Source organism: Narcine bancroftii, chromosome 13, assembly GCF_036971445.1.
Source record: "Narcine bancroftii isolate sNarBan1 chromosome 13, sNarBan1.hap1, whole genome shotgun sequence".
In the NCBI taxonomy this organism is placed as follows: Eukaryota; Metazoa; Chordata; class Chondrichthyes; order Torpediniformes; family Narcinidae; genus Narcine; species Narcine bancroftii.
The window spans coordinates 73057335-73082978 of record NC_091481.1 but is presented as its reverse complement, the minus strand read 5'-3'; the positions used below and the strand labels follow the sequence as shown (position 1 = coordinate 73082978).

The following is a 25644-nucleotide window of genomic DNA, read 5'->3' as shown; positions in this document are numbered from 1 at the left end:
ATCAGACGTGTCCATTGAAAGGGAGGTGGCTGCATTTAGGACTGGATAACTGAGCATGGTTGTTTGAGCTAATAATTCCTTTGTCTTTATGAAAGCATTTAGAATTTCAGCTGCCCACTGAATAGATGTGGCATCACCAGACAGCAGATTGAACAGAGGCTTCATAACGAGAGTTGCTGCTGGAAGGAATCAACGATAAAAATTAACCATGCCCAATAACTCTTGTAGACCTTTGACAGTGGTTGGTCTGGAATATTCAGTAATGGCATTGATCTTGGAAGACAGTGGAACCATGCCTTTGTCGGTGATTGTACGCCCCAGGAATTCTATGCACTATTGTCCGAAAACACATTTATCTGGATTGAAGGTCAGTCCAAATTCTAACAGATGTCTAAAGAGTGCACACAGATGTTCCATGTGCTCTTTAGTTTTGATGGTGACTAATATGCCATCTCGATAAATGAAGACATTGACCATGCCACGCCATAATGTGTCCATAACTCACTGAAAGGTCGGAGCTGAATTTTTTTTTAACCTAAAAGGCACACAAAAATCCAAACAATGTGAAAGGGGTAATTATTTGCCATTTTCGAGATGTTTTCTGGATCCACTGGTATCTGGTTTTGGGAATAGGGTAGAGATCCAGTATAGTGGCATCTTTGAGCTGTCTATAATCTCCACAAGGTCTCCACCCTCCGGTGCATTTTTGAACTAAATGTAATGGAAACGATCATGAGCTGTCGGACCTGCGAATTATCCCCAGCTCTTCCATTTTGTGGAATTCTTGTTTAGCTAATTGCAGTTTCTCCGGAGGCAAGCGACATGCCCTAGTATGAATGGGAGGACTCTTGGTAGAAATATGATGAATTACTTCATGTTTCACAGTGGGTGTCGAAACTGCAAAGTTGTCATTTAAGGAAACTCTTGTACAAGTGTGGAGAACCTATCAACAGTCTTACGCAGGGCTTGAAGGCATATCGCAGGAACATGCGATTCTGCCAGGTGAATAGTTTGAAAGGTGGTACTATCCAGCAGCTGATGCCCTTTTAAATCCATCATAAATGAATGAGCTCGAAGAAAATCAGCCCCAAATAGCGGTCGTGACAATGCCGCTATATATAAAAGACCATGTGTAAATGTTCCCATTAATTGAACATTCAGATCTTTCATCAAGGAAACCAATTGAACTGCTGCTTTCGATTTTTTTTTTTTTTTTTTACAAATTTCAGAAATTTATCCAATAATGGGTCTAACACACAATTGAAGTCTTCCCCAATCAAAATATTCCTAAAATTAAGAAAGCTTCAGACACAAACTGTTCACCATCAACATTAGGTGCATACACATTCAATAAAGACCATGGCTCAGCAAACAATTTACAATTAATCATTAAAATACGACCAACTGATTCCGACAAAGAAACAAGTTCAAATGGTATTTTCTTATCAATCAAAATTGCCACTCTTCTTGCTTTTGAGTTAAAGATGAAAATACACGTCCAACCCAGACCCTCTTCAATCTCAAATGTTCTCTTTCGGTTAAATGAGTCTCCTGCAAAAAAGCAATGTCAACTCTCATTTTTTTTATACAAGCTAAAACACGTTTTCTCTTAATTGGATTATTTAAACACTGAACATTAAACTTGCAAAGTTTATATTGGACATTATTATCAAAGTAAAACTCAAACATCAAATACAAAAAAGCCCTCAACATTCTATCCCTTCTACTAACTAAAACAAAACCCTTAAAACTCCTCTTAAAAGCCCCCCTTTCTATCCCTTCTAATAATTCAAAAAAAATTCATCTTAAAGCTTCCCTTGATAAATGATCATTAAACAAAACAGCACTACAAAGTAGTAACTCCACACTTGGCTGGGTGTGGACAGAAATAAATCCCCCCCACAGGTGGCAGATGGTTTCGGAAAGCTTCAGCGACCGACCTCTCTTCCCCCAATCAGACTCGTAAAACGATAAGTCTAAATTAGCTCACAGCCCCCATTGATTTTAATCCCAAAACTCCAGATCATCAATATCAATCAAGATTCCCATTCCCGTTTCCATTCTTCTTCTCAGATATCCTCCTCTTAGGTGAAGAGTGGCTTTCAACAGCCCTATCAGGCAGAGAATTAGCAAAGATTAAAGCATCAGTCATTCTCAAAAAATTGTGATTGAAAATTACCATAAAAAATTTTCAATACTGCAGGATATCTAAAATTTATAACCCTTTCTCCAAAGCACCTCTTTACATCTCTTAATAATTTTTTGACTCAGATCTGGATAGAAAAAAAACTTATTTCCCTGTACCATCAATGGGGATTGATATCTATGTGCATTCTGAACTGCTACTCTCAAAATAGTTTCTCTATCTTGATATTTTGGAATGCGAATCAAAACAGCTCATGGTGGTTGACCTGAATATGGTTTACTCCTTAAAGCTCTATCCAACTCCAAACCTTCTGGAAAAAACTCCAATTCCCAATGCCTCAGGAATCCATTTTTAATTGAATCTGAACCCTCGATTCCTTCAGGAATTCCCACTATTTTAACATTATTTCGACAACTTTGATTTTCCAGAGAGTCTATCTTCTTCAATAAATCTTTCTTCTGAATCTCCCATCCAACGAAAGAATCTTCCACTTTCTCTATTTTCTGTTTATTACATTCCATTTGGTCCTTACAAACTTGAAAGGCACCTTCCATTTTCTTAAAATTATCTTGACCTGTGTCCACCAAATTCAAACATTTTTTGACATCACCTTTAACAGGAAAAATGTCCTTTTTAAGAGAAGAAATTTCATCAGAAATATTATTCATTTTTTGTTATATTCATAAATCCATGTTCCATCCGAGTAGATATTTGCGTTGACATATTGCCCATTTGATGTGCCATTGATTCCAAAACAGCTTCAAAGTTAGTGTCCTCTCCTTGAGGCCTACCTTGTTTCTCTTCAACAACAATCAGCAATTCTTCTTCCAATTCTTTTAATTCAGCCTTTGATTTAACCTTGCTTCTGGTCTGGACCCCTACAGGTCCAGATCCAATTTGTTCAGAACGCCATTGACCCTCACCGACAGCCCAGACCTTATCCAGTAACTCCCAGACCTGCGACGCACCAGCAACACAGAGGTCCACGCATGTACGTTTTCCATCATGTTGCCCCAAATCTCCTTAATGGACTCCAGTGATTCTGCAGCCCTCCCAACATACGAATTAAAAATTGGTAGCCCAACGCTATCTTGTGGTGGTGCCGGGGTAATACTTAGCCGGGCTCCATTTATAAGTAGGCCTCACTTCTTCTAAACTTATAAAGTGAAGTTTTTTCTGAATCTGTGTCTTCGATTTCCTTGTATTAGCTGCCATTACAGTCTTTAAACATTCAGATAACTTCAAAACAAACTTTTAAAACTTTTCCAAGTATTCAAATTCAGGTATTTTTTAGTCCAACTGGGGAAATATGGAATTATACATCTTCCTCCTTCGCCATCAAGCCACGCCTTCATAGCCATTAACGACAGTTGGCCAGGGCATTTCCCGAGAACGCACAGGGTGGCAGGCACCTACATGTATCATCTCCCCAACGCCGGTGTCAACAGGCTGTCTGCCGGATTTGAGACATTTTATATTAGGAGCTGATGTGTTGAGAGCGTTGGCTTAGTAAGTAGTGTCAACAATGGAGGTGCTGGGTGCGGACAGCTGTCACGCAGTGACATTGTCCGAAGACTTTTTGGTGTGTTTTTTTTCCCCAGCCACAGGACGTCTGCCTCTACAGCTACTGCCTTGGGGTCTTCAAAAGAACTGTGCGATAATAAGTGTTTAATGTCTTCTGGTATCCTCTCCAGGAAGAGCTGTTCAAGTAACATATCTGGCCGTTGGCCAGATGTCAGGCACAGAATGTCGTCCATTAATTCAGATGGGGCACGGTCACCCAACTCCTCCATGTGTAACAGTCTGGCAGCCCTCTGCGGGACATGCCGTAAATTCACAGCAGGTGCACTCTCCAGGCTCCAGTGGATTGCGCAAAACGTCACCAACTCACTTGGTAGTGGCTTGGTGCAAGGCACTGACGAGTGATAATAGCGAGTCGCGTCCACCTCGATCTTCCTGAGGTGAAATTGTGCCTCAGCCTGTCAAAACCACAGCTCTGGTTTCACCAACTAGAAGGGCATTAGCTTAACAGCAATAGCTGCAGTATCCATATGGTCCAAAAGCTCATTTTGGACCCGTCAGGGTCACCAATTGTAGCCACTGAAAACGCAGTAGTGGCTGATGAATGCAAAATAACGACACACAGTTGCAGGTAAATCAGAACTCATTTACTCGAGTCACGTGCGTATACTTTTAAAACACTGAACCATGCATGCCACATCATATCATTATGATGTCCCATGCCAGTTCACTAGACTTCTGGGAGTTGTAGTCTATCTACAGCGCCGCTACAACATTATATTTCATTTGCCACTTCTCTGCCCATTCTCCTAATCTGTCCTTTTGCAGCCTCCCTGTTTCAACACCACCTGCTCCTCCACCTACCTTAGTATCGTTTGCAAACAACAAAGCCATTCATTCCATAATCTAAATCATTAATATACAATATAAAAAGCAGCCCCAACACCAAACCCTATGGAACACCACTAGCAACTGACACTCAACCAGAAATATGATCCCTGTATTCTGACTGCTTCCTGCCAATCAGCCAATGCTCTCCCCACACTAGCATGTTCTAGTTATTCATGGACTCTTGATAAGTATAAACAGCAAACACTCCTGTCATGCTGTTACTTTCTTCTGTGTGAATTTAAGACCAGTTTGCATTACATCTCCTTTTAAAATTCAATGTCAAATTTTATATTATGATTACTTTTCCACAAGTCTCTTGTCAACATTACCAACTAACCTTTTCTCGTTGCACAGAGCAAGATCCAGAATTACCTTTTACCTATTTGGCTCCTTGCCAACTTGATGTCAAAAAGCATCTCAGAAATTCTTCCATTTTATTATAGCAAATTTAATTTGTCCAGTTTAAACATGAGTTAAAATCTCCAATGATCACTGTATTACTCCTGTCACACACACCTAACTTCCTGATCTACGCCATAACCAATAGTAACTACTATTTGGTGCCCCATAAACATTCTTACCAAGTTCATTTCCAACCACCACTTTGATCCTCTCTTGTTAATTATGGTATAATAATCCCTCTTTGCCTGCCTTTCCTAAATGTCCAATACCCTTGAATGTTTAGTCTCCAGCTGTGATCACCCTACAGCCATGTTTCTTCCACACAGCAGTGCACTTCTTTTAGAAATCACCATAATTTTGGTACTTGGATCTCATTTGCTACTTTTTACTTTGCTGTCAGTCCATTTCATTTACTCCCTTTCTCACATTCCCTTCATGAATTCCTTTTGATCTTTCCAACCCCCACTAGAGTTTCGACCTGAAGCATGGACAGTTCCCTTGCCCACCTCACTGTTGCTGCTCAACCCACTGAGGTCCTTCAGCATGTTGCCTATTGCCTCAGATTCCAGCCCTTCCCAGAAGCACAGTAAACCCCTCCCTTATTCCTAACTCTGCTGAGGTACAACCAGACCTCCTCCCCCACAATAGTTCCAATGCCCCAGATATCTCACTTTTCTACTATCTCCATACACTTTCCTCCCATTTCTATACCGATTAGCACATACTGAACAAATAGGAGTAATCCTGAGATCACTACTTTTGGGATCCTGCATTTTTAACCTTGGCTGAGTAAATTCAGGAGCTCATCTCTTCTTCATGGTTAACAACATGGACAGTGACCTCAGGCTATTCATCTTCTGCTTTATGAATGCTCCATAACTATTGAGTGAAATCCTTAACCTGGCACCAGTGAGGCAATGTACCATCTTGGGACCAAGTCTTCCTCATTGGCTAAGCTTTTGTTCATCTGTTCTAATATTTTCCATTAGAGCAGTGGTTCCCAACCTTTTACTTTCCACTCACATACCACTTTAAGATTTCCCTATGCCATAAGTGTTCTGTGATTAGTAAGTGATTGCTAAAGGTGGGATGTGAGTGGGAAGGGAAGGTTGAGAATCACTGCTCTGGACCCAATTATTACTGAAATATTTTGCTTGAGAAAAATTGTCAATGGCCCATTTCCTTTGGAGTTATGAAACTGTGCACATAACAAATCAATTTGGAATGATTTAAACAGTGGTTTTCAAACTTTTTCTTTCCACCCACATACCACCTTAAGCAATCCCTTATTAATCACAGAACACTTATGGCATAGGGAATATTTAAAGTGGTATGTGAGTGGAAAGTAAAAGGTTGGGAACCACTGCATTAGAGCAAAGTGTCAAAGTCCTTGCCCAACAGGTAATGTTCACCTGGAACTCATGGGCTTCATAGGGGCTATTCTGGATAGCGCTGACTGTTATAATATGAACCTTTAACTAGACTCCATTAAGGTGATGTCTTTTAATTACTGTTAAAGCAAAGGGGAAAAAATATTGTTCCCCTGCCCCACCTCCTGCTGTCCCCTGCCCTCCCCCACTCCTCCCCTTCACCTCCCCATTGCCCCCTGCTCCTCCCCCACACCTCCTATTGCCCCCTGCCCTCCCCTGACCCCATACCATGAGGATGCAGCCAATTGCTGTGTGGGGTGAGTATAGGGGCCTGAATAACATTGTCCTGTGACTTATTTTGATTGCTGTACCATCTCCAGACCTAAATGGATCTGTCAGTGTGTACAGTCACACCAGCAGGTCTCCCAGCACTGATGCACAGCATGAAGGCTAGACATCAACAGGTTTTAAACGCAGGGCTTTCGAGCAGCAGTTCAGCAGTTTTCCTTGCTTAAAGTGGGCTTCATACACAGATGTGATTTGTTTAATGACAAAGAGGACATGCAGGCGGAGACACAAAGGGAAATCCACCCAGAGCCTAGTCTTCATCCTCAGACCCTAGCTGAGCATACACAAGTACATCGGCTGGGGGGAGAGCAGTGTAAATGATGTCTATCAGAGTCCAACATTGTAACCTAATTGCAAAAATGTGATCAAAATACCAGTTTGTAACCAACCACCAAAGAGAGAGATTACAATATGCAGTGATCCGTGTTGCTGCCACATCCTACTGATTCAAGTTGCTTTATTTTAAACAGTAGTACATTCAACAGTTACATCTCACACTAGGCAGAAATCAGCAATTGATCGCAAACAACTCGCCTCCTCCTTAGAGTGGAGCCTCAGAACAATCACTAGATACAGCTCTCATACAGTTCCCTCAATACCCTGCCCAGCTCCTTCAACCACCCACCACACATTCCACCTCCCATTTTCTCCATCACCCACATCTCTTATTCCTACTCATCCTTCCCACTTTCCCCCCCCCCACCTCACCTGACCCCTCCACTCTCCACAACCAGGACTACTCCCTGACCCATTTTATTCCCTCCCAGAAGACCTCATCCATTCTTTTCCTATCCAGAACACCTACCTTCTCCCTACATTTTCTGCCCATCAAAATCCATCACCCCCAAAAAAAACCTCACCTCACCCTGCACCCATTTCCTTCCCCCTACAACCTCTCCTCATCCCATGCTTTCCCTTCACAAAACCCCATCCTCTGGTAGTCCTCTCTGCCCCATCCCTCACTGAAAATTCCTAAACCCAGAAGCTTCCTTGACCTGGTCTCCACCCCTACCAAATTCCCTCCATTCTCCCTCCCCCTAGCTGAACACTACCCCTCCTACTGTGGCCCCCCTTCTCTTCCTGCCTCTGCACACCATGTTACAGCACCCCACCCACAGTGCTCTGGGTGCCACCCTGGGAGCTTGGCTCAGTTCAGACCAACCACCTCATCCATTACCTGCACCTCAAACAGCTCCACCTGTGGAGACAGGTCACCGGTCAAGCCCAGCTTCGACCGCCTGCCTCGTGGCCCTCGGCCCCTTGCCCTCAGGATCGAGGTGATGCGAGCCCTCAGGCGGCTCTCACGTTTCCTGCTCGCCCGCAACTCCTTACTGACCTTCTCAAAGGCCTCCTTCAAGGCCTCCGCCCTCTTCTTCCAGACTAGTGGGCAGCCTACAGTGTAACTGTGCTCAACAGCAACATGAGCCGCAGGGCTTGGGGACCCGCCAGGGATGCGTGCCATGTACAAAGCAATGGGAATGGGGGCTCTTTCATCAGGTAATTCCTCCTGATAATTGACTGAGAAGTCAGTCAGCACATCAGAATGAGACAAGAAGCTGTCCTTAGAGGCTTCCTCCATATTCCCAATGCTGTTGAACTCCATAGGCTTGGACTCAGCATCCACCAGGTAAATCACAGTGGGTGCTGAGGCCTCCAGCTCAGCTTGGCTTGAGTAAAGTGGTGTCTCAGTAAGCAACGTACTGCCTGAGCAGATGCCTCCACTCATTCTGTCCTGAGGAATGGAATAATCCAGAACGATGGCAGAAGCATCCTGGGAAATGCTGAAGGTCGTCTCCAAGGTGGAGCTGGGGCTTCTGAGATCCACATCAGGTAAAGCAGCGTCACTGAAATTGGTGGACAGAGAGAAGAGGATGTTAACACAAGGCTCAGAAGCAATCACCTGATAATACATGGATGCCAAGTTCTTCCCCATTATGAAAAAGCCCTCATATTGCATCTGTATTCGTGCCTCAGAACAAGTCTGGGAACACTGATTCTCATTATCTCTGATCCAGTGGCTGTAAAGACTGGGCAGACTTCTATTGTCATCTGTAAAACATGAAAGTCTGCAGGCACAGTGGTTGAAATAAAAACACGATGCTGGAGAAACTCAGCAGGTCAAACAGCATATTTTATATGGCAAAGATAACAGTACATAACCAACGTTTCAGTTTTGAGCCCTTTATCAAGGTATGAGCAAAATATAGGTAGGCTCCCGGTTCTTGCTCATACCCCATATCTTTGCTATATAAAGTACTCTGTTTGACCTGCTGAGTTTCTCCAGCATTGTGTTTTTACTGTCACCTGTTGCTGGCACTCAAGCACAAGAGGTAGCAGACGAGAAAAGGAACATTCCCCAAGACTTTGACTTCTAGTTAACAACCGAGTGTTAAAACAGCATCCCTCACCATTCACTGGTGCATACTGGAGCTGCTGCCTTTTCTCTGCTCGCTCTGGTCAATGCCACTTTTCCTCGAGGATTTGGGTGGAACAATGTGGGAACAGCCTCATCTCGCAGCCGGTGATAACCACTGGGGAAACAGAAGGTTAACAGTGAATGTTGGCCACAAACCCCCACCCCAACAAGAATTGGAAAGAACACCATGGTCACATCCTGCTCTGCCAACTGCAAAGAACAAGGCTGAGAGCAGAAAGATTATACTGAGATTACAACTTCAACAAGAAAGGGACCGAGAATGCTGAAGGGTCAGATTGGGGTGAGGTCTCATCAGAGTGGGATGGCCTCACTGCTTCTGGAAATGAGGTGAAAGCATACTACAAATAAGAACAAATAAAAGGACTCAGTGTAACATGCCACATTCGTGGAAATTACAGGTATAAGTTAAGGTTTGAGGTCAGGATGCTCATCAGGACAGGGATGAGGAAAGGCTGTTGTATCTAGCATCACAAGCTGAGGATGGGATATATGCTGATGAGTGACAAGTTATAACAGATGGGCAGATGTAACTACATCTACAAAAGATAGATGGGCAGATGTAACTACAAAAGATAGGGCCAGCCCTATCTTTTACCAGAACTATTTTAAAACTAATAGAATTGGGGTCCTAAACGGCTCCCCCACTGACATCTCATTCATTTTCCCTGCCTCATTTCACAACAGGAGGTCCAGAGTTGCCTCCTCTCCACATACTGCATGAGGAAAACTTTCTTGGATACACTTAACTAATTTTGCCCTATCCAAGCCTTACCATTGTAGCAGACCCTGTCAAGTTAAAATCACCTACGAATACAACCCTATTATTCTTACAACCATCTCCAATTGCCTTGCAAACATTTAATTCCCATCTTGGACGTCCAGTCACATGTCATTTTAACTCTAATTTCAGGTCTCCATCACCTCTGGTGCTTTCCTCCCACACACATTCACTGTTCACACCCCTCCCAAAAACTTGGATCCACCTTCTCATCATCTCCTCTCCATCTGGTTCTATCTGTAACCTACCAGCCTCTGTCCCACCCCTATTTCCCACACCAGCTTCCATCATTTCCAACCCCTCCCCTTTATGGTTCCACCTATCACCCACCAACTTCTATTCCACCACCCCATCTTCTACACCACTACATACTAGCATCTTTCCCTCTTCAATTTTTTTTTTTAAATTTTTTATTTTTCACACCATAAATCACATTAGTCATGATACACACTTTTTCCTTTTCACACATATACAGTGACATTTTCTCCTCCCCCCCTCCTTCCTCCCAACCCACCCCACCCCCCCCCATCCATTTAAGGTATACAATCTAGGATACATTAAACCAGTCAGACAATGTTGTCACTCAACAAAAATACACCAGAAATTCTACTGAGTCCATTCTTTTCTTTCCTTCTCCTTCCATCAACTTTCCCCTCTTCAATTTGATGCAAGGTCTTGCCCTGATATGTCAACTTCGGTCTTCTCTTGCCTCCAACGATGCTGTTTCACCTGCTCAGTTCTTTCAGCATTCTGTTCCTTTATTCTAGATTCCAGTATCAATCTTCGTTCTACAGTCATACATTTGGCTGAACTGTTGTTATCAGATGAACAGTCTCTGCTGTTATTAACAGCTTCTTCCCCTCTGCCATTAGATTTCTGAATGAACAATAATCCATAGAAACTACCCTATTTTGTCTTTTACTGAATAATACCCAGACTGACAGTTGCCTGATCTGGTGGGGAACAGAGCCTCCAGAGCAGTGGTTCTCAACTTTTTAAACCCCACTCATATACCACAGAACATAGGATGTCATAGGTGCTCTGTGGTAAGGGATTACTTCTGGTGGTATGTGAGTGGGAGAAAAAAGGTTGAGGACCACTGCTCTAGGAGGTCTGAGAATATTAGCAAGGACATTCATGATTTAATTGATGCTCCACATTACCTCAGTCCCACAAGTTCAAAGCACTGTCTTTCAAAATGTTTTGAGCAGAAATAGACAAATTGTGAAGATGGGTTCCAGGGAACCGTCCCATCTGGATTCCTCCGACAGCAGTTCAATAACCAGATCTCACGCTGACTTTTCCCCTTCTTTGGCAACCTGTAAAACCAAAGCAATTGAAACAAGTGGAGCGTGAGGTTGTTGGCGTGCTGGGGAAGAGATGACAAGGTACATTTGATGTGAGGAGAGGCAGGCTGATGCTGTTGTACTGACCTGTGAAAGGTGATGCCATTAATTCTTGAATCTTTTGTGTCCCTGGACCTGCAGCCCTCAGCTGAACAGTGACGGGGCATGGCTGGCAGGTTGGCAGCAGCCGAGACAAACCAAGGAAGGATTCGTTTTCGTAAGATTCATAAATCCCTGTCCCTCCTTATTAAAAATACTGCACATTAAAGAGTGTCAAGGGAACTACAAGGGAGAGTAGGGGAAGGCAGGAGCAGCCAGGGAGGAGAGTTTGCAACAGGAGCAGGATCGTGGAGGAAGGAGAGGGGGCAACAAAAGGGGGGGTGGGGGTGGGAAGAGAGGAGTTACCAAAGTAAGCAGGTCAGCAGCAAAGGGCTAGGGGTGTTTATGAGGGGCAGTTAAAGGGAGGTGGTGACTGGGTGAATTCCTCTCCCCACACCCCATCCTCCTCTTACCTTTGCCTTCTCATCCCATGCATCTCCCCACTGTTGCCTTCCATGCCCCATCAGCCTGTCTTTCTTCGCACCCCCTGACATTACTTCTCCCTTCTTGTACCAACTTCTGCAGGTATTGCCAGCATATCTCTCCCCTCTCTCCTTGTCTTTCTCTCTCCTCTCCCGTCATCCTTCCGCCTTTCTCTCTCCTCTCCCCTCATCCTTCCGTCTCTCTCTCTCCTCTCCTTTCCTCCTCCCACCCCTTCCCCTCCCATTTCTCTCCCTCCTCCCCTCCCTCTTCCTCACCCCCTCCCCGTCCCTCCTCCTCCCCCTCTCTCCGTCCCAATTCCATCCCTGCCGCCCCTCCTTCCTACCTTCCCTCCCTCCCTCCCTCTTCTTCCTTCCATCCCTTCCCTCCCTCTTCTTCTTTCCCTCCCTTCCACGATATTTGCCTCACTCTGTCCAGAACGACCTCACAAAAATGGCGGCCACTTTCACTTCGTGTGACATCACCAACAAATGACGCAATCCCTGTCCGCCCCTCAGACCGATGTGAGGGATTGACCAGCTGGTGGCAATCGGCTGGCGAACGGCGATGAGCGCATGTGCGCTGCGCAAGAGGCGGGCTGAACTTACGTCAAGCTGCGTGATGACGCACTGGTCCTCGCTGCCTTGCCCCCGTCTGTGTGAGGTTGTCGGTCCCGGAGAGACGAGGTGAGCGGCGCCGGTGGAGCCCCCGTGGCCCGGCACTCTTCCCATGGACAGTCGCCAAGGCTGCCCGCGCACGCGGCGCCGGGCTCCACCGTGGGAGGGTGCCGTCGGGAGACAGCGGACTGCTGGCTTTGCGGGTCAGGGGTCAGTGGCACTGGGCAGCGAGGAACGGGCCGTGCTCGGATAGGTCGGCTGCCGGCACGTGACACCGAGGGGTGCCTCCCATGGGCTGCTGCAGCATTTAAAGGGGCCGTGTCGCCCAGGCTCAGCCCTGTCAGAGCCCCCAGCTCACAGCACTGACCCTTCAGCATGGATCACCCAGTCCCTGTGTTTGTTCATGCATTGTCCTGACCAGGGATGAGTTCTCATGTAGTCACTCAGCTGTTCACACTGGGTACTTTGCTCTATAAAGAGAAAAGTTCATAACCAATGTTTCGTGCTTGAGCCCTTTATCAAGGTATGAACAAAATGTGAGCAGGCACTTACACAGTGATAAAGGAACATACCCAAAATGAGGGCTTGATGAAGGGCTCAAGCCCAAAACGTTGGGATAATTTATTTTAATTTAGACATACAGAACGGTAGCAGGCCTTTTCAGCCCGCGAGTCTGTGTGGTCCAATTTACACCCAATTAACCTACACCCCCGGTACATTTCAAACATTTGGAGGAAATTGGAGCACCGGGGAAGACCCATGCAGACATGGGGAGAACATACAAACTCTTTACAGGCAGTGCAGGATTTGAACTCTGGTCCCAATCGCTGACGATGTAACAGTGTTGCGCTAACCACTATACTAACTGCCACCCATTATATAAAGTACACAGCGCCTGCCTACATTTTGCTCAGACCTTGATGAAGGGCTCAAGCCTGAAACATTGGTTATGTACCTTTGCCTTTGTTTGATCTGCTGAGTTTCTCCAGCATTGTGTTTTTACTCTATCATGAGACCAGAGCAGGGATGTTTGTCCAACCTAGAGTCCATTGAAGGATTGTCCCCTGTGGGTTATTTCTGACCTTCACTCCTCAACAATCAACCGCAAACACTCCTCCATGTATCCCGTTACTTGGCATCTATGAATTTTCACGTAGCAATGGCTTTGATCGTTCTTAGATCTTACGTAAAAGATTCAGGATTATTTTATTGTCATGTAATAAAACAGAAAATGCGACATTTCACAACATTTCCTTTAGTCTGCTAAGGTTCACGATCAGTAAAAATTGCCTGGGCACCCTTTACAGACAGAGAAAGAGAAGGAAAAGAAAGTCCCTTCAGGGTAACCCACGAGGATTCGTCCCTCGTACCCCCACAACCTCCAGAGCTGCACAGCATTCATTCCAAGTCATTAATAACCCAAGCTCCAGATGAACATCTCCGACACAATGAGGAAGGCATAACATCAGATTCTGAATCTAGTTCCATTCTTGGATCTGAACACTTTCCATTCAGAGTTGGACATTTTAGACCAGCTATTTGGAATTCTTTGAGAATGTGACTAGCAGAATGCCCTTAAAACTGTAGGCTGTGATAAAGGGGACATTACTGCTATCCCAAGCCACCTTGTGAGCTGGGGTCGGGGTGGGTGGAGGGGGGTTCACCTTCATTAAACAAAAACTTTATTGGCATTGTTTAATGAAGAGTTGTCCAGTAAGTGAAAATGAAATGCTTCCTGGAGTAAAGTCCTGATGGTTGATGACAGATCATTATCACAGATTACATCTACCATCTCCAACCCTTATCTCCCTCACCTAGTTCATCTTTGCTTACCTCTTCCATGTACTCCACCACTACCTTCCTTCCACCCACACTGCACATTTCCCTCATTCCTCAATTGTGGGGGAAGATAAAATTGAATTTTTCGACTGGATGTTCCTTTGGGAGTGTTAGAATGTCAAGTCTGAAACACATTGCTTGAAAGGAAGATGGAGACAGGACATACTTGGATGTAGATGTGAAGATTGCTGACCTGGAGGTCTATAGGACTGGGACTGGAAGGTGGGAATTAGACAGGGTAGTTCTTTTACAACTAGCATAGAGATGACAGACAGATTGACCTGTTGTGGTAACTTTTCAATGGCTCTGATTTGCAGGTTGAGTTGTGTGGTGTAACGGCACAGAATGTTTGAGCAACTTCACAGCATCAATCTTCAGAATTTCAGCAGGTCACTCCTAGAGACCTTGAACTCGCAGCGGCTGGGTGGCCATTTCTGCGATGTGACAGTGCGTATCCACAACACAGCTCTGCGAGCCCACCGCTGTGTCTTGGCTGCAGCCAGTCCCTTTTTCCACGATAAACTATTGTTGGGATACAGTGAGATTGAGGTCCCGCCTCTGGTCTCAGCCCAGACTCTGCGTCGACTGGTCGATTTTATGTACAGTGGCTCACTAATGGTCTCCCACGTTGAAGCTCTGCAGATCCTCACAGCAGCGAGTGTCCTTCAGATTAAAACCATCATCGACGAGTGCACGAGGATTATTTCACAAAAGGCTCAGGGAGACCAGTCATTAGCTGGTCAAAAGGCAGACCTTTCTGATGAGAAAGAGGCTGCTCTTTGCCAGAGTACCAGTGACCAGATCCACAAGTTTCCCATGGGGTTCATCGAAACATCATTGTCACCCCACACAGCCGAGAGGGAGTTTGACTTTGTGCAGGGAGGCTCAAAGAACCCAGCCACAAGCGATGGAGGGTACAAAGCAGAAGAAATGGGACCCAGTGTGTGCAGACAGCAAACGACGCCACGGCAGAAGGGAGCTGGAGAGCAGGCCATGCCTGATCAAGAAAATCTGCCTCTAATGGACACAGGCCGCAATAGTGAGATGCGGGCACTCTGGTACAACGCTGCAGCCAACCAGCGACCCGATGTGGGGCTTTTACCACAAGGTAGTCACAGCCGCAAGCAACGGCAGCCAATCCGGCTCCAAATGGCTGACGGAAGTCAAGTCACCATCAAGGAAGAAGACGATGACCTCCTTTACTGCGGGGAGAGCATTGCGGTACGCACTGTCTCCAATCAAACCGCAGAGCAGGTCAGCCAAGGTGAACAGACTGAGGATATCGCTGAGGCAAACACATTTGACCCCAACCAGAGCACCATGGGAGAGCGAAGAGACTCTGGTGGTCATCTGAGTTTGAGCAGTAAAGGAGATGAGATGGAATTTTTCAATGCCAGTGATCTCTTGCCGGATGAACTGAAGTCCTTTTGGCAGGGAGAGAAGGAGGAGAAGGAGACTCTGATACAGCAAAATCGCAAAGCAGACTGCAAGTCGCAAGTGGAGCCTTCATTCCCACGATCATCCACATTTATGCAAGAATTTCTCCCAGGTTCAACCATGCAATCCAACCTACGTAACCAGGGCTGTTCAGCACAATATGATGTTCAAGGTGATTCCTCTGTTGCCAGCACAACCACCCACCGCAACCTCTACCAAATGAGCCTTCCTCAGTCTCCTCACCTTCCGCCATTGGCTTCCACCTCCCAGACATGTATGTCCAGCATTCCAGCTCAGCCAACATGTCAGAATCCCCCAGTATTCCCAGACGGAGCACCGCCAGTGCCAACCCCAGCTCCAGCAAACCAGATTCCCACAGAAGCTGAGCGAAAGCCCTACGGATGTGCACAATGTGGGAAAACTTTCAGCTCCAGGCAGAACTATGCCAAGCACATGTTTGTCCACACGGGTAGGTTCAAAACGATTGTTTCCTTCAGTTTAAACTCATTCCTTCAGAACCTTATATGGAAGTGTTATAGCACAGAAGGAACCCATATGGCTGATTGCATCTATTCTTGGTTCATGGTAATAATCTTTTCTTTCTCCTCTCTCTTACCCTCGGAGCCCTGCAACTTCATTTCCTCCCCAAGTGCTCATCAATTTCCCTCTCAAGATCTCTTTGAATTTGCAGCCCCCTGTAGTTTTTGCCTGTAGCTGTTTATTCACATTTCCCATTCCTTAAATCTTCTGCCATCCTGTCTAACACTATTCTAGTCTTCTACCCTCAAACAAACCTCCTGATCTTTAAGAAGAGCATTATCCGTTTATTCAACCTAACTTTATTGTTGAAACCCGGAATCACTGCAACCATTACAGGAAACCATTTCTGCAACCATTGCAGGAAACCGTTTCTGCACTCTGAAGGACTTCACATCCACATAATGTGGGAACCAGAATGTAACTCCAGTTACATTTAAATTTTATTTATTCATAGCACAATAGAAGCCAATTCCAGTCATTTAATCCCTTGCCACCCAATTACACCCAAATTAACCAACAACCCCTGTACATTTTGAAAGGTGGGAGGAAACCGGAGCACACGTAGGAAACCCACGCAGACACAATCCCCTTACAAACACGCCAGATTTGAACCACGGTCGGTCACTGGTGCTGTAACAGCAATGTGCTCACCGCTACACTAACTGTGTTGCCTCACCAGTGTTCCCAACTTCCCTGCTTTTGTATTCCATGTCTGTCTATTTCCTTTCTTAATAGCTTTCTCTCTAAAGTAATACCATTGCTTATTGCATTGTTTGGTTACTGTGCACCATTTAAAACCACCATATAATATCCTTTCTCCTTGCTCATTCTGCCCATCTATATTACTTCATACATGCTGCATTTCATTTGCCACGTCCACCCAACCTTCCAGTCTGTCTGTGTCCACTTTCTATCCTCCTCACTGAGTTTCAGGGAATTTGGAGGTTGTTGAAATGTTATCTTGCACATTCTTATCTGTGTCAAAAGAGTTGTCCCCATCACTGACCCCTGTGAACAGTGATACCAACACTCCTCTAGTCTGGAAGTACAATATATTGTGAATCCATTCTCTCACTTCCATATTATCACTTTGCCCAATCTGAACAGGTCTTGGATGAATATGGGGAATTAAGAACATCTTTTCAAACTTTCTGATCCAATTTCTTTCAATTTTCTTGATTCTTTTCCTGAGATAACTGATCCTGCTTAGATGCGGGTTCCAAAGAGATTGACCCTCACTGGCAATAAGCTCCCATGGACACTGACTGAATGGGATACAAGTTCTGAAGATAGCAACCCTAACTAGACTACAAACTCCCCAGGAGCCACCATTCTCTGGAAACAGGTTCCCTGGCCACTGACTTTGTCTGGGGGATGATCCAAAGACCCTCATCATGGATCCAGGCTGCTGAAGCTAAATGGGTCACCTAACCTATCCCAGAAATAATGACTAAAATGTGAATCAGGTTGGAAACCTTACTGCTGTATGCAACTGCTCTCCTTGTGTAGTAATTAATGAGGAGTTGAGGGAGTTTGAGTAGATCTGAGAAATTACTCAGGGTTATCCTTTACTATATGTTTTCTGTCAATTTGGTCTGCAGTTATTTTTTTTCTGAAGTGGTGAGCTTGTTGGTTCTGGGTAACATGTGGGTTCTTACAATCAGCAATATGTAATGTGAGATTGGAACTAAATGTTGATGTTAGTGGACCAAATTAGTAAAATGGGATCGATAAAACATACAGATTAAAGTTAGCACAGGACACGGTCTTGGGATGTGTGGGAGTTCACTTCTGCAAAGTGCCCCTATTCTCTACCGATACCCCTGAATGTAAAGCCCTGAAAAAGGTAGTGGACGCAGCCCAGGACATCCCAGGCAAAACCCTCCCCACTATCGAGAACATCTACGGGGAACGCTGCCGTCGAAGAGCAGTGATCATCAAGGATCCCCACCACCCAGCACACGCTCTGTTCTCACTGCTACCTTCAGGAACGAGGTATCGGTGCCACAAGACTCGCACCACCTCCACCATCACTCCTGAATCAGGGACTCATTTAAGGATTCTTATTTGTTTTTATTTATTCTCTTTGTATCTCACAGTTATCTGTTTACAGTTCTTTATTTGTTTACATTTTTTTGCACCACCAATAACTAATAATTCTGCCTGGCCCACGGGAAAAGGAATCTCAGGGTTATTTGTGATATCATGAGCGTACTCTGGCAATAAATCTGAAATCGGATGATGAAAGTAGACTGGAAAGCAGGTGGTGCTTGAAATTCAAATGGCTGATAACTGGAAGCCCTGATGGAAATGTATGAGGAGTTTCTTGGGTTCAGATCGAAGAAAGGAACTGTGAGCAAAAGAGGAAAAAGAGCAAGGGCAGTCAGTCACAGTCTGTGCCTGTCTCAGAGCACTTCGCAAGTAAATTGCTATCGAAGTGTGGCATTAATTACCTTTCCTGCTTTACAACCAATTGTAAATGATAATATTCCCAGAAGTAGCAATGTGTTTTTACCACAATATCGAGTGAATTAAATGAACAACTTCAGCACAGAACCAGGCCATTCAGCACCCGCACCCCTTCCCCCAATCCTGTCCTTGCCATCTCCACCAGAGCAACTAGTTCTCTCCCTCAGCTCTCTGAAAGATGAATATTGACCAGGACCACAAGGAAATGTCTTGCTCTTCACATTAGTTCTGTGGGATCTTCTAAATCCATCTAAAAGAGCAAACTGAGCCTTGGCTTAACAATTCATCTGATAGATAACATCTTAAACATGCAGCACTTCGTCACAATTGCACTGGGATGTTTGCGAGGAGTGGGATTTGTAGCTTATGGTGAGAGAACTAACCACTGAGACTTGGGCGATACAATGAGGATGTGCTGAAGGTGGAACATAAGGATCACAAATGATGGTGTTTGCAGAATAATGGATTCCTGGGAACAATCAAGTTCAATTCTGCAAATGATTAAAGGAGGCAGTCCCTTCGATTCCATTGTCAGTTTCTTTCCTGGTCTTGCTCTTACTGGTGTATATTTTCAGTATGTTCCCTCTCCTCCCTCGAAGATTCTGAGCATCACTGGGATTCATAAAGCTAGATCTGGTTATTGTTCCAAGCTGTCACTAGGTTATGGCTATAAGACATAAAAAATGGCCACTGCCTAGCTGAGGTGAGGGTCAGTGGTCAGAAGCAGTACTTGTCTGATTCTCTCTCTAAATCTCTCCCTAATCTTGGGGTTGCGGACCCTAAATTCAGTCCATGAAGATTAGAGTGATGTCATGGGCAGTCTGCCTCATTAACACCAAAGGCTGGGTCCATGCCATTTTCCAGGGGTATAATGCTTACTAAATGGTTTTAATGGCTTCTCATGTTGTGCAGTTGGAGTCTGATGTACTGATGTCTTTCCTCTCCCACCTTCCCTGCAGGTGAGAAACCTCATCAGTGCAGCGTGTGCTGGCGTTCATTCTCGCTCAGGGACTACTTGATCAAACACATGGTGACACACACAGGTGTGCGAGCGTACCAGTGCCCGGTGTGCAATAAACGCTTCACTCAAAAGAGCTCCCTCAATGTGCACATGCGGCTGCACCGTGGTGAGAAGGCCTTTGAGTGCCATGTCTGCAACAAGCGCTTCTCCCACAAGACTCTGCTGGAGAGGCACATGGCCACGCACATCATATGAACTCCCAGGGCAGGGAGTTCAAGCCACACAGATCCCACAGCAGGAAGATGGATGGACTCAGCAGAGCCAGCGCCATGCAACAAGGAGTGTAGCAGGGATCTAAAGCAGCGTTTGTGTGAGCACAGTATGTGGAAGAGGTAGACACTATAACAGTTTAACATTCCCTTTGCTTTCTCCCAGCTTTCAACTGCAAGTGATTTTCAAACTCAGCTTGGATTGGCTGCATCAGCCAGGAGCATAACCGGGTAATGTAGAAAAGCAAGGACCCAGTTCCTGGGACCGTGTGGAGGTAACTGATCAGGGCCACAGTTCGCATCCACAGCATGGAGAGAGGAACGCCCAGCATTTGTAGATGTTTTAAGAGGATCAGCTAGGTCTGTGATGCCCTTAAACAGTTCATAGGCATTCAAAAGGAGGTTAGTCAGCCTTCATTTATACAGAGGGATAAAAAGCTGTCCAGCTTATTTATATTTCCCAGACTTTAACGTGTAGTACTGAACAATATGTTGGCACAATGCCTTTATATAGTGCCTTTTATTGGATAAAAATATCCCAAGGTGTTTCACAGGAGCACTTTTTGAATAAATTTGATACCTAACCACGTCATCAAATTTTGGTGCAAGTGACCAAAGGTTTGCTCATTTTAAAGAACATCTTAAAGGTTGAGAGAGAGGTGGAAAAGTTTGGAGTACAAGGCCCAGACAAAAAGCTGCAAGAAAAGGGGCAAATAAATTCAGAAATTATTAAGAGGACAGGGAAAGTTTTTTGAGGGAATGAGGGATGAAAACCGAGGGATTTTAAATGACTCGTTGCTTGACAGGGACTCAGTCTGGGTCAGCAACCACAGAGATGATGTGTGAATGGACTTGGTGGGAATTGGGCCCCAAGTTTCTGCAGAAGGTCAGCCAGAATTGTGTTAGACTAACCAAGTTTGGAAGTAAAGGTAGTTTCCACAGCAGAGATTGACAGCCAGACCTGTCTTCACCATTTCCCCTCTAACTCTTTCACATCTTACTGTGCACCTTATTGTCTTATTGATTTCTTTGCTACAAGAGGAGATCCCATTTATGAATCACATTTTGATCTTTTATCATTTATACACCTCCCTTTGGCCTCCTCCGTCCTTAGGTAAACAACCCCAATTTAGCTAAACTTGTTGCCTACTTACAATTTTAAGCTCTATTCATAACCTCATAAATTTGGTCAGAGATGTACTGCACCCAAACGAGCCCTTTGGCCAACTCATTCATACTAACCAAGTTGTCACACTTGATTGCATTTGGCCCGTGTCACTCTGAACCTCCTCTTCTGTGCTCTCTGCCCTCCTCTAGTGGGGTGGCCACATCTACACAAATGAGGAAAATCAATATTTTAGTCCATTCAGTTTGATCTTTCAGCTCTTGTGTTCTGCAGCTCAGCCTCTAAAGGAAAAGATCATGTATTCCAGCTGAGGCACAGGGAGTAGATCAAATGAATTGAACTTGCACTCCACATGTGAACAATTCCATTTGGAAAACGTGTCCAAGGTCATATGGAGTGACCTTAACAGCAGGACCTCTTCAGAGTGGTACACACTTAAATGACTAGCTGAAACTCCCATGCCAAAAAATCCCAAGAAAATAAGCAAATTAATGATATTGTTAAAAGTTGTACACTCTCATGGATCAGTTTGACATCAGACAAGTGATCATATGCTTTCAGTAAAGGTGCAGAGGTTTCAGTAATTCCATGGCTCCCGCAGGCAGTATCCCGGCTTTGGCTATGGATTTTATTTAATTAATTCAGCTGATAATTGTTTCTAACTGCTGACTGACATTTAATTTTTTTCAAAGTTAATAAAATGTGGTGTTCGATTATGTGGTCCCTCTTATCCAGAATTCAAGCAACTGGCAAAAAAATTGCAGAAAATAAATAGGTAAAGAATGCTGAAGTTTAAATTGGCACGCTTTGTCGTTAGTTCACCAATCACGCAACATGAAATCTCAAGCAACTGGAATCCATTTATCTGCATTTACCAATTGCTATAAGGGGCTTGATTGCAGATGTTTTAGTGTGATCACGGTTAGAGTGAAGTTCAGATTGGTAACTCGACAGTTTCCATCGTTGTTCCATGTCTCCTGCACTCCGAAAGCTGCTGTAAAGATCACTTGCCTTGCGTGGGCTAATGGAAATTTCACAACAGTTGCAGTTAAAAAACCATCCAATTTGATCTCCCAGAGTAGGTGGAGGTTCACTGAATGATAGGGTCTTCCTTCCTCTTCCCCCATTCTCCACTCCTCCTGGTGCTCAGCTGTGGTACTTGGAAGCTGAAACCAGGCAGGGCAGCCCACCATCCCCACCTCACCCCATCCCAGGAAATGCCAACGGCAGCAGATCCTGGCAGTGTTTTACCATCATCCCTACCTGGGCCCTCACTGACCTGCATTGCCATGAGCCTGGTTTGGGGGTGGGGCAAGAATTTACCAGTATTCAGATTTTATTATAGATAAAGAATAAATATTTATCATGGCATCTTTGTAGCTTTCTACATTCCAGCAGTATGAACCAACCAAAGGTTTACAGCATTAAGTCAGGAGCTCTACTGCTTATTTTGGCATTGAGCTTACTAAGAGGGTCAGTCAGCGTTCTGCTCTGGTTAATTATCGGGGTCCAGACTGAAGGCGGAGTGATAGAAAGCAAGGTTTGCCTCTTTTCCCATCTTGCCTTTAATCACACGGCTCATCAATGTTGACAGTGAGTAGTTGTTAGTGCTGTCTTGAAAGCTGCAAGTCACAATATGACCTTGTGGCAGGAATTAGGATGATTTCACCACATTGTAGTCATTTAAAACTGGATCTATTTTGAGAAAAAAAGGGAAGTTATTGTATAACTCTGTCCTTGCCTGTGTTGCAAAGTGAGTTGCAGTCACCTCTAAACAATGTACTGACTCAGACAGTAATAGTGGGGACCTTTACAACAACAGGAAGACACCACATTATTTCAAGACATGACCACAATCACCAACTAGCCTCCAGTAAAAACTCCAGAAACGTGGAGTCATGATGCCCAGAGATGGGTGCAGTGAACTTTCATTGTGAAGCACATCACAGATCTGCCCAGGCTCCAGCCATCCTTTACTGATAAATTCCCAAGCAGAGATGAACCACCTTGCAAGCCAAAGTGTATCCCCTCCTTAGTTCTGCTGCAGAGCAGAGTGAGGGTGAATGAGGGAGAATCCCAAAGCAAGGGCAGGTCGTTGGAGGAAGCAAGAAGGATTGAGGGATTAAAGAGCAAAGGGTGAGCGTGAATTTAGGACAGGTTTGGCCAGCTGGCAGAGATACAAATGTCATGGTATATCAGGTTGTTGAAGGTGGGATGGCTCAGAGATTCCACATTGTGCTCACTGCCTAGAGGCGACTATTACTTTTCATTGCCTGGGAATTGCAGTTCCCATCAGGAATTCCTGGTTGAAGTTCATAGGCAAGGATGTCAGTGCTCAACATTTAAATTGTTCATTAGAAAGGGCCCTTTGTTGAAGTTTTCTCAAGGAATGGAGGAGGGTTGTATCACGAAGGAATTGTACCTCAAGTAAAGCCAGCACCTCCAGGAACTGTATCCCGGGGAGAATTAAAGTCTGTACCTTGGAGTCAGCACCATCTCGAGAGTACGGTACCCCAAAGAGGGGCACTCACAGGTTGGGTGGCAGGGTAGGCAACAAACATCCAGGTGAATTGATTGGGAAATTCACTTGGGGAGATTCTGACAGATAATTCATTTATAGAAGCATTGGTCTGTTAAGCTGTTCTAGAGAGTGTGTGTGTGTGTGTGAGTGTGTGTGTGATGATTTAAGTGCCTCATTACAAGGAATCCACTTGTGACAGCAAGTATGTAAAATTATTGTGGAATTTTTTGGAGAACTTTTCCATAGGTTTGGATGTTTATAACTCAAAGAGGATTTTAAAATATTTAATGATGTGATCATTTTCTTTCTGGAGTAATCTGCAAGTGAATCTGTATATTTACTCGTGCCTAAAGGTAATGGGTTGTAATAAATGTGTGTGGATTTTGTTCAGGTGCAATAGCCTTTGGGGTGAGGCTGCACATGATCAGAACAGTCTTGTGGGTAAACTGCAACAGTTCCTGGTGGTATCGGTTTGCCAGTGGTATATTGATGACTGTACTACAATCTATACCAATATCTGACTGGATAGTGTGGAATAAATGCTTGGGGCTAAGCTGTCGCTGAAATTAATCAAATACCCTCAAACCCTGGGAATGCCATTACACGAGGCACTGAAGGAAGTGGAGAAATTGTTTGACTGTGAAATGCAACCTTTTAAAATCTGACTTGTCTTTTGGAACCAGTTGGAGGGCCTTACATGAACCTGACTATCTGTGTAGGGTCAGGAATGTGGTGACTGATCTGGTTATATTTTTCCACAGAGAATACAGGAGCTGCAATCAAAATTTGAAATGTTGTGTGCCTGAATGCTCCACTTCACTAGGAACCTGAACCCAAGGAGCACAAAGAACATGAATGGAATGTTCCCCTGGTCAAATGCACACACCCTTCAAGTCAATTTTATTTTAAAAGTTACTGGATTATCGTTTCTGATAGTGGTATGGGGTACACTCTTAACTGCAGGTTTAGTCGAAGTAACCATCCACACCCAAAAGGCATAATAGGACCCTCTCCAGTCATGGCCCTTGTTTGGATTTCACAGATATCACAGGATACTGTTCACATTTTAAGAATGACAGTTTGGCCAGAGTTCAGAGTCCTCGTGTTGCATAGATCGTATTTTCTCTTAGACTGATGTGTCTGAAAACACCTCCAAATCTTTTAACTATTTGCTTCTCCGCTGAACCTGAATTAACCAATTATGTCCATGTCACTTGAACAAAAAAATCCAAGGTGCTCGTGACATAAACATTTTCACGTATGTGTAGTTTCTTTAATAAAATAAAGCAAAGAATGAAATACACTGTTAATATGTTGTGAATTTAAAACCTTAAATGGATTCTCAAATGTGTGAGAATGCAAATGATTGGATGTGAAGTGATTCAGGGTAGAGATAATGAAATGAGAGCTGAATTTGAATGTTCAAAGCTTTGTATCTGATCTTGCACTAAAGCACGGCTCAAAATCCAAATTGTTTGATGTGTTTTGTTTAAAATCCACAGGATAACTGAGAGATAATTCTTTGGAACCAGATATTTTGCAGAGTAGAGCCCTAGGGGAATCTGACTGCAGGTTCTCATCAACTCATTTATGACAGCAGGGTGGAGACCTTGTGTACATGCAACTTCTGTCAATAATTCATGTGGTCACAATGTGGCATCATTTACCCTGTCATCTTGTACTGTACCTCCGTCTAACTAGGGAGTGTTTGATGGGACATTACAGAGAGAGAGCTTTTCTCTGTATTAAGCAGTGCGGCTCTTTATTTTTTCCGCGGAGGACTCGATTGGACAGTAGATGGAATCAACTTTGTTGCTGAAATAAAAACAGAAGTTGCTGGAAATACTCAGCAGGTCGAGCAGTATCTTCTCCAGATAATATTTTGTATATTTTTGTCTGCACTTTTTGCTTTCCCCTCTGTTGTTTCAGTGTGATGTGTTTCAGGTGTCCCATAGATTGTGACCTCTGAGCACAGAGGCCACCCTGCTGGCTTCCTCAATATTTTGCAATTTCTCTTTCAGATTCATCCAGTGTTAGGATGGTCTACTAATTATTGGCAACAGTAGTGTTTCACTACGGAGGGAGGGAGATGCTTTCTCTAGACTCT

At 44.5% G+C, this 25644-nt stretch overlaps 2 protein-coding genes across 7 annotated transcripts; one reads left to right on the top strand and one right to left on the bottom strand.

The window, feature by feature from the left end:
* Nucleotides 1–7118: 7118 nt before the first annotated feature.
* On the bottom strand, nucleotides 7119–21199 carry thap7 (THAP domain containing 7). 5 transcript variants are annotated; one of them, XM_069907963.1, is made up of 5 exons: nucleotides 21133–21199; nucleotides 11327–11482; nucleotides 11057–11212; nucleotides 9087–9209; nucleotides 7119–8522 (listed from the first exon to the last, which is right to left on the bottom strand). In XM_069907963.1, the coding sequence occupies exons 2-5, from the start codon at nucleotides 11404–11406 to the stop codon at nucleotides 7826–7828; spliced, it is 1056 nt and encodes a 351-aa protein (XP_069764064.1). In that variant the 5' UTR covers nucleotides 11407–11482; nucleotides 21133–21199; the 3' UTR covers nucleotides 7119–7825. The 5 variants fall into 5 exon arrangements, with proteins under 5 accessions (XP_069764064.1, XP_069764063.1, XP_069764062.1 ...); XM_069907962.1 differs by lacking the exon at nucleotides 21133–21199 and adding an exon at nucleotides 12367–12453; XM_069907961.1 differs by lacking the exon at nucleotides 21133–21199 and adding an exon at nucleotides 12188–12314.
* LOC138748186 (zinc finger and BTB domain-containing protein 20-like) lies at nucleotides 11681–25008 on the top strand. 2 transcript variants are annotated; one of them, XR_011347857.1, is made up of 4 exons: nucleotides 11681–12444; nucleotides 14532–16120; nucleotides 19620–20013; nucleotides 24299–25008. XR_011347857.1 is itself a non-coding variant. In XM_069907957.1 (3 exons), exons 2-3 carry the CDS (start codon nucleotides 14560–14562, stop codon nucleotides 19874–19876), a joined length of 1818 nt encoding a protein of 605 aa, XP_069764058.1. In that variant the 5' UTR covers nucleotides 11681–12444; nucleotides 14532–14559; the 3' UTR covers nucleotides 19877–25008. The 2 variants fall into 2 exon arrangements, 1 of the variants encoding a protein (XP_069764058.1); XM_069907957.1 differs by having other exon boundaries at nucleotides 19620–25008.
* The last annotated feature ends 636 nt before the right edge of the window (nucleotides 25009–25644 follow it).

Bases quoted from the DNA above. Each gene is read 5' to 3' on its own strand.
- thap7 (XM_069907959.1), bottom strand. From the start codon at position 12,752: ATGCTGAAGGGTCAGTGCTGTGAGCTGGGGGCTCTGACAGGGCTGAGC. The intron at 9,210-11,056 runs GTAATGTGGAGC...CTGTTTCCCCAG, and splicing joins TTTGAACTTGTGGGACTGAG to TGGTTATCACCGGCTGCGAG. The intron at 8,523-9,086 runs GTGAGGGATGCT...CACCAATTTCAG, and splicing joins CCAGTATGCACCAGTGAATG to TGACGCTGCTTTACCTGATG.
- LOC138748186 (XM_069907957.1), top strand. From the start codon at position 14,560: ATGTTTGAGCAACTTCACAGCATCAATCTTCAGAATTTCAGCAGGTCA. The intron at 16,121-19,619 runs GTAGGTTCAAAA...CCTTCCCTGCAG, and splicing joins GCACATGTTTGTCCACACGG to GTGAGAAACCTCATCAGTGC.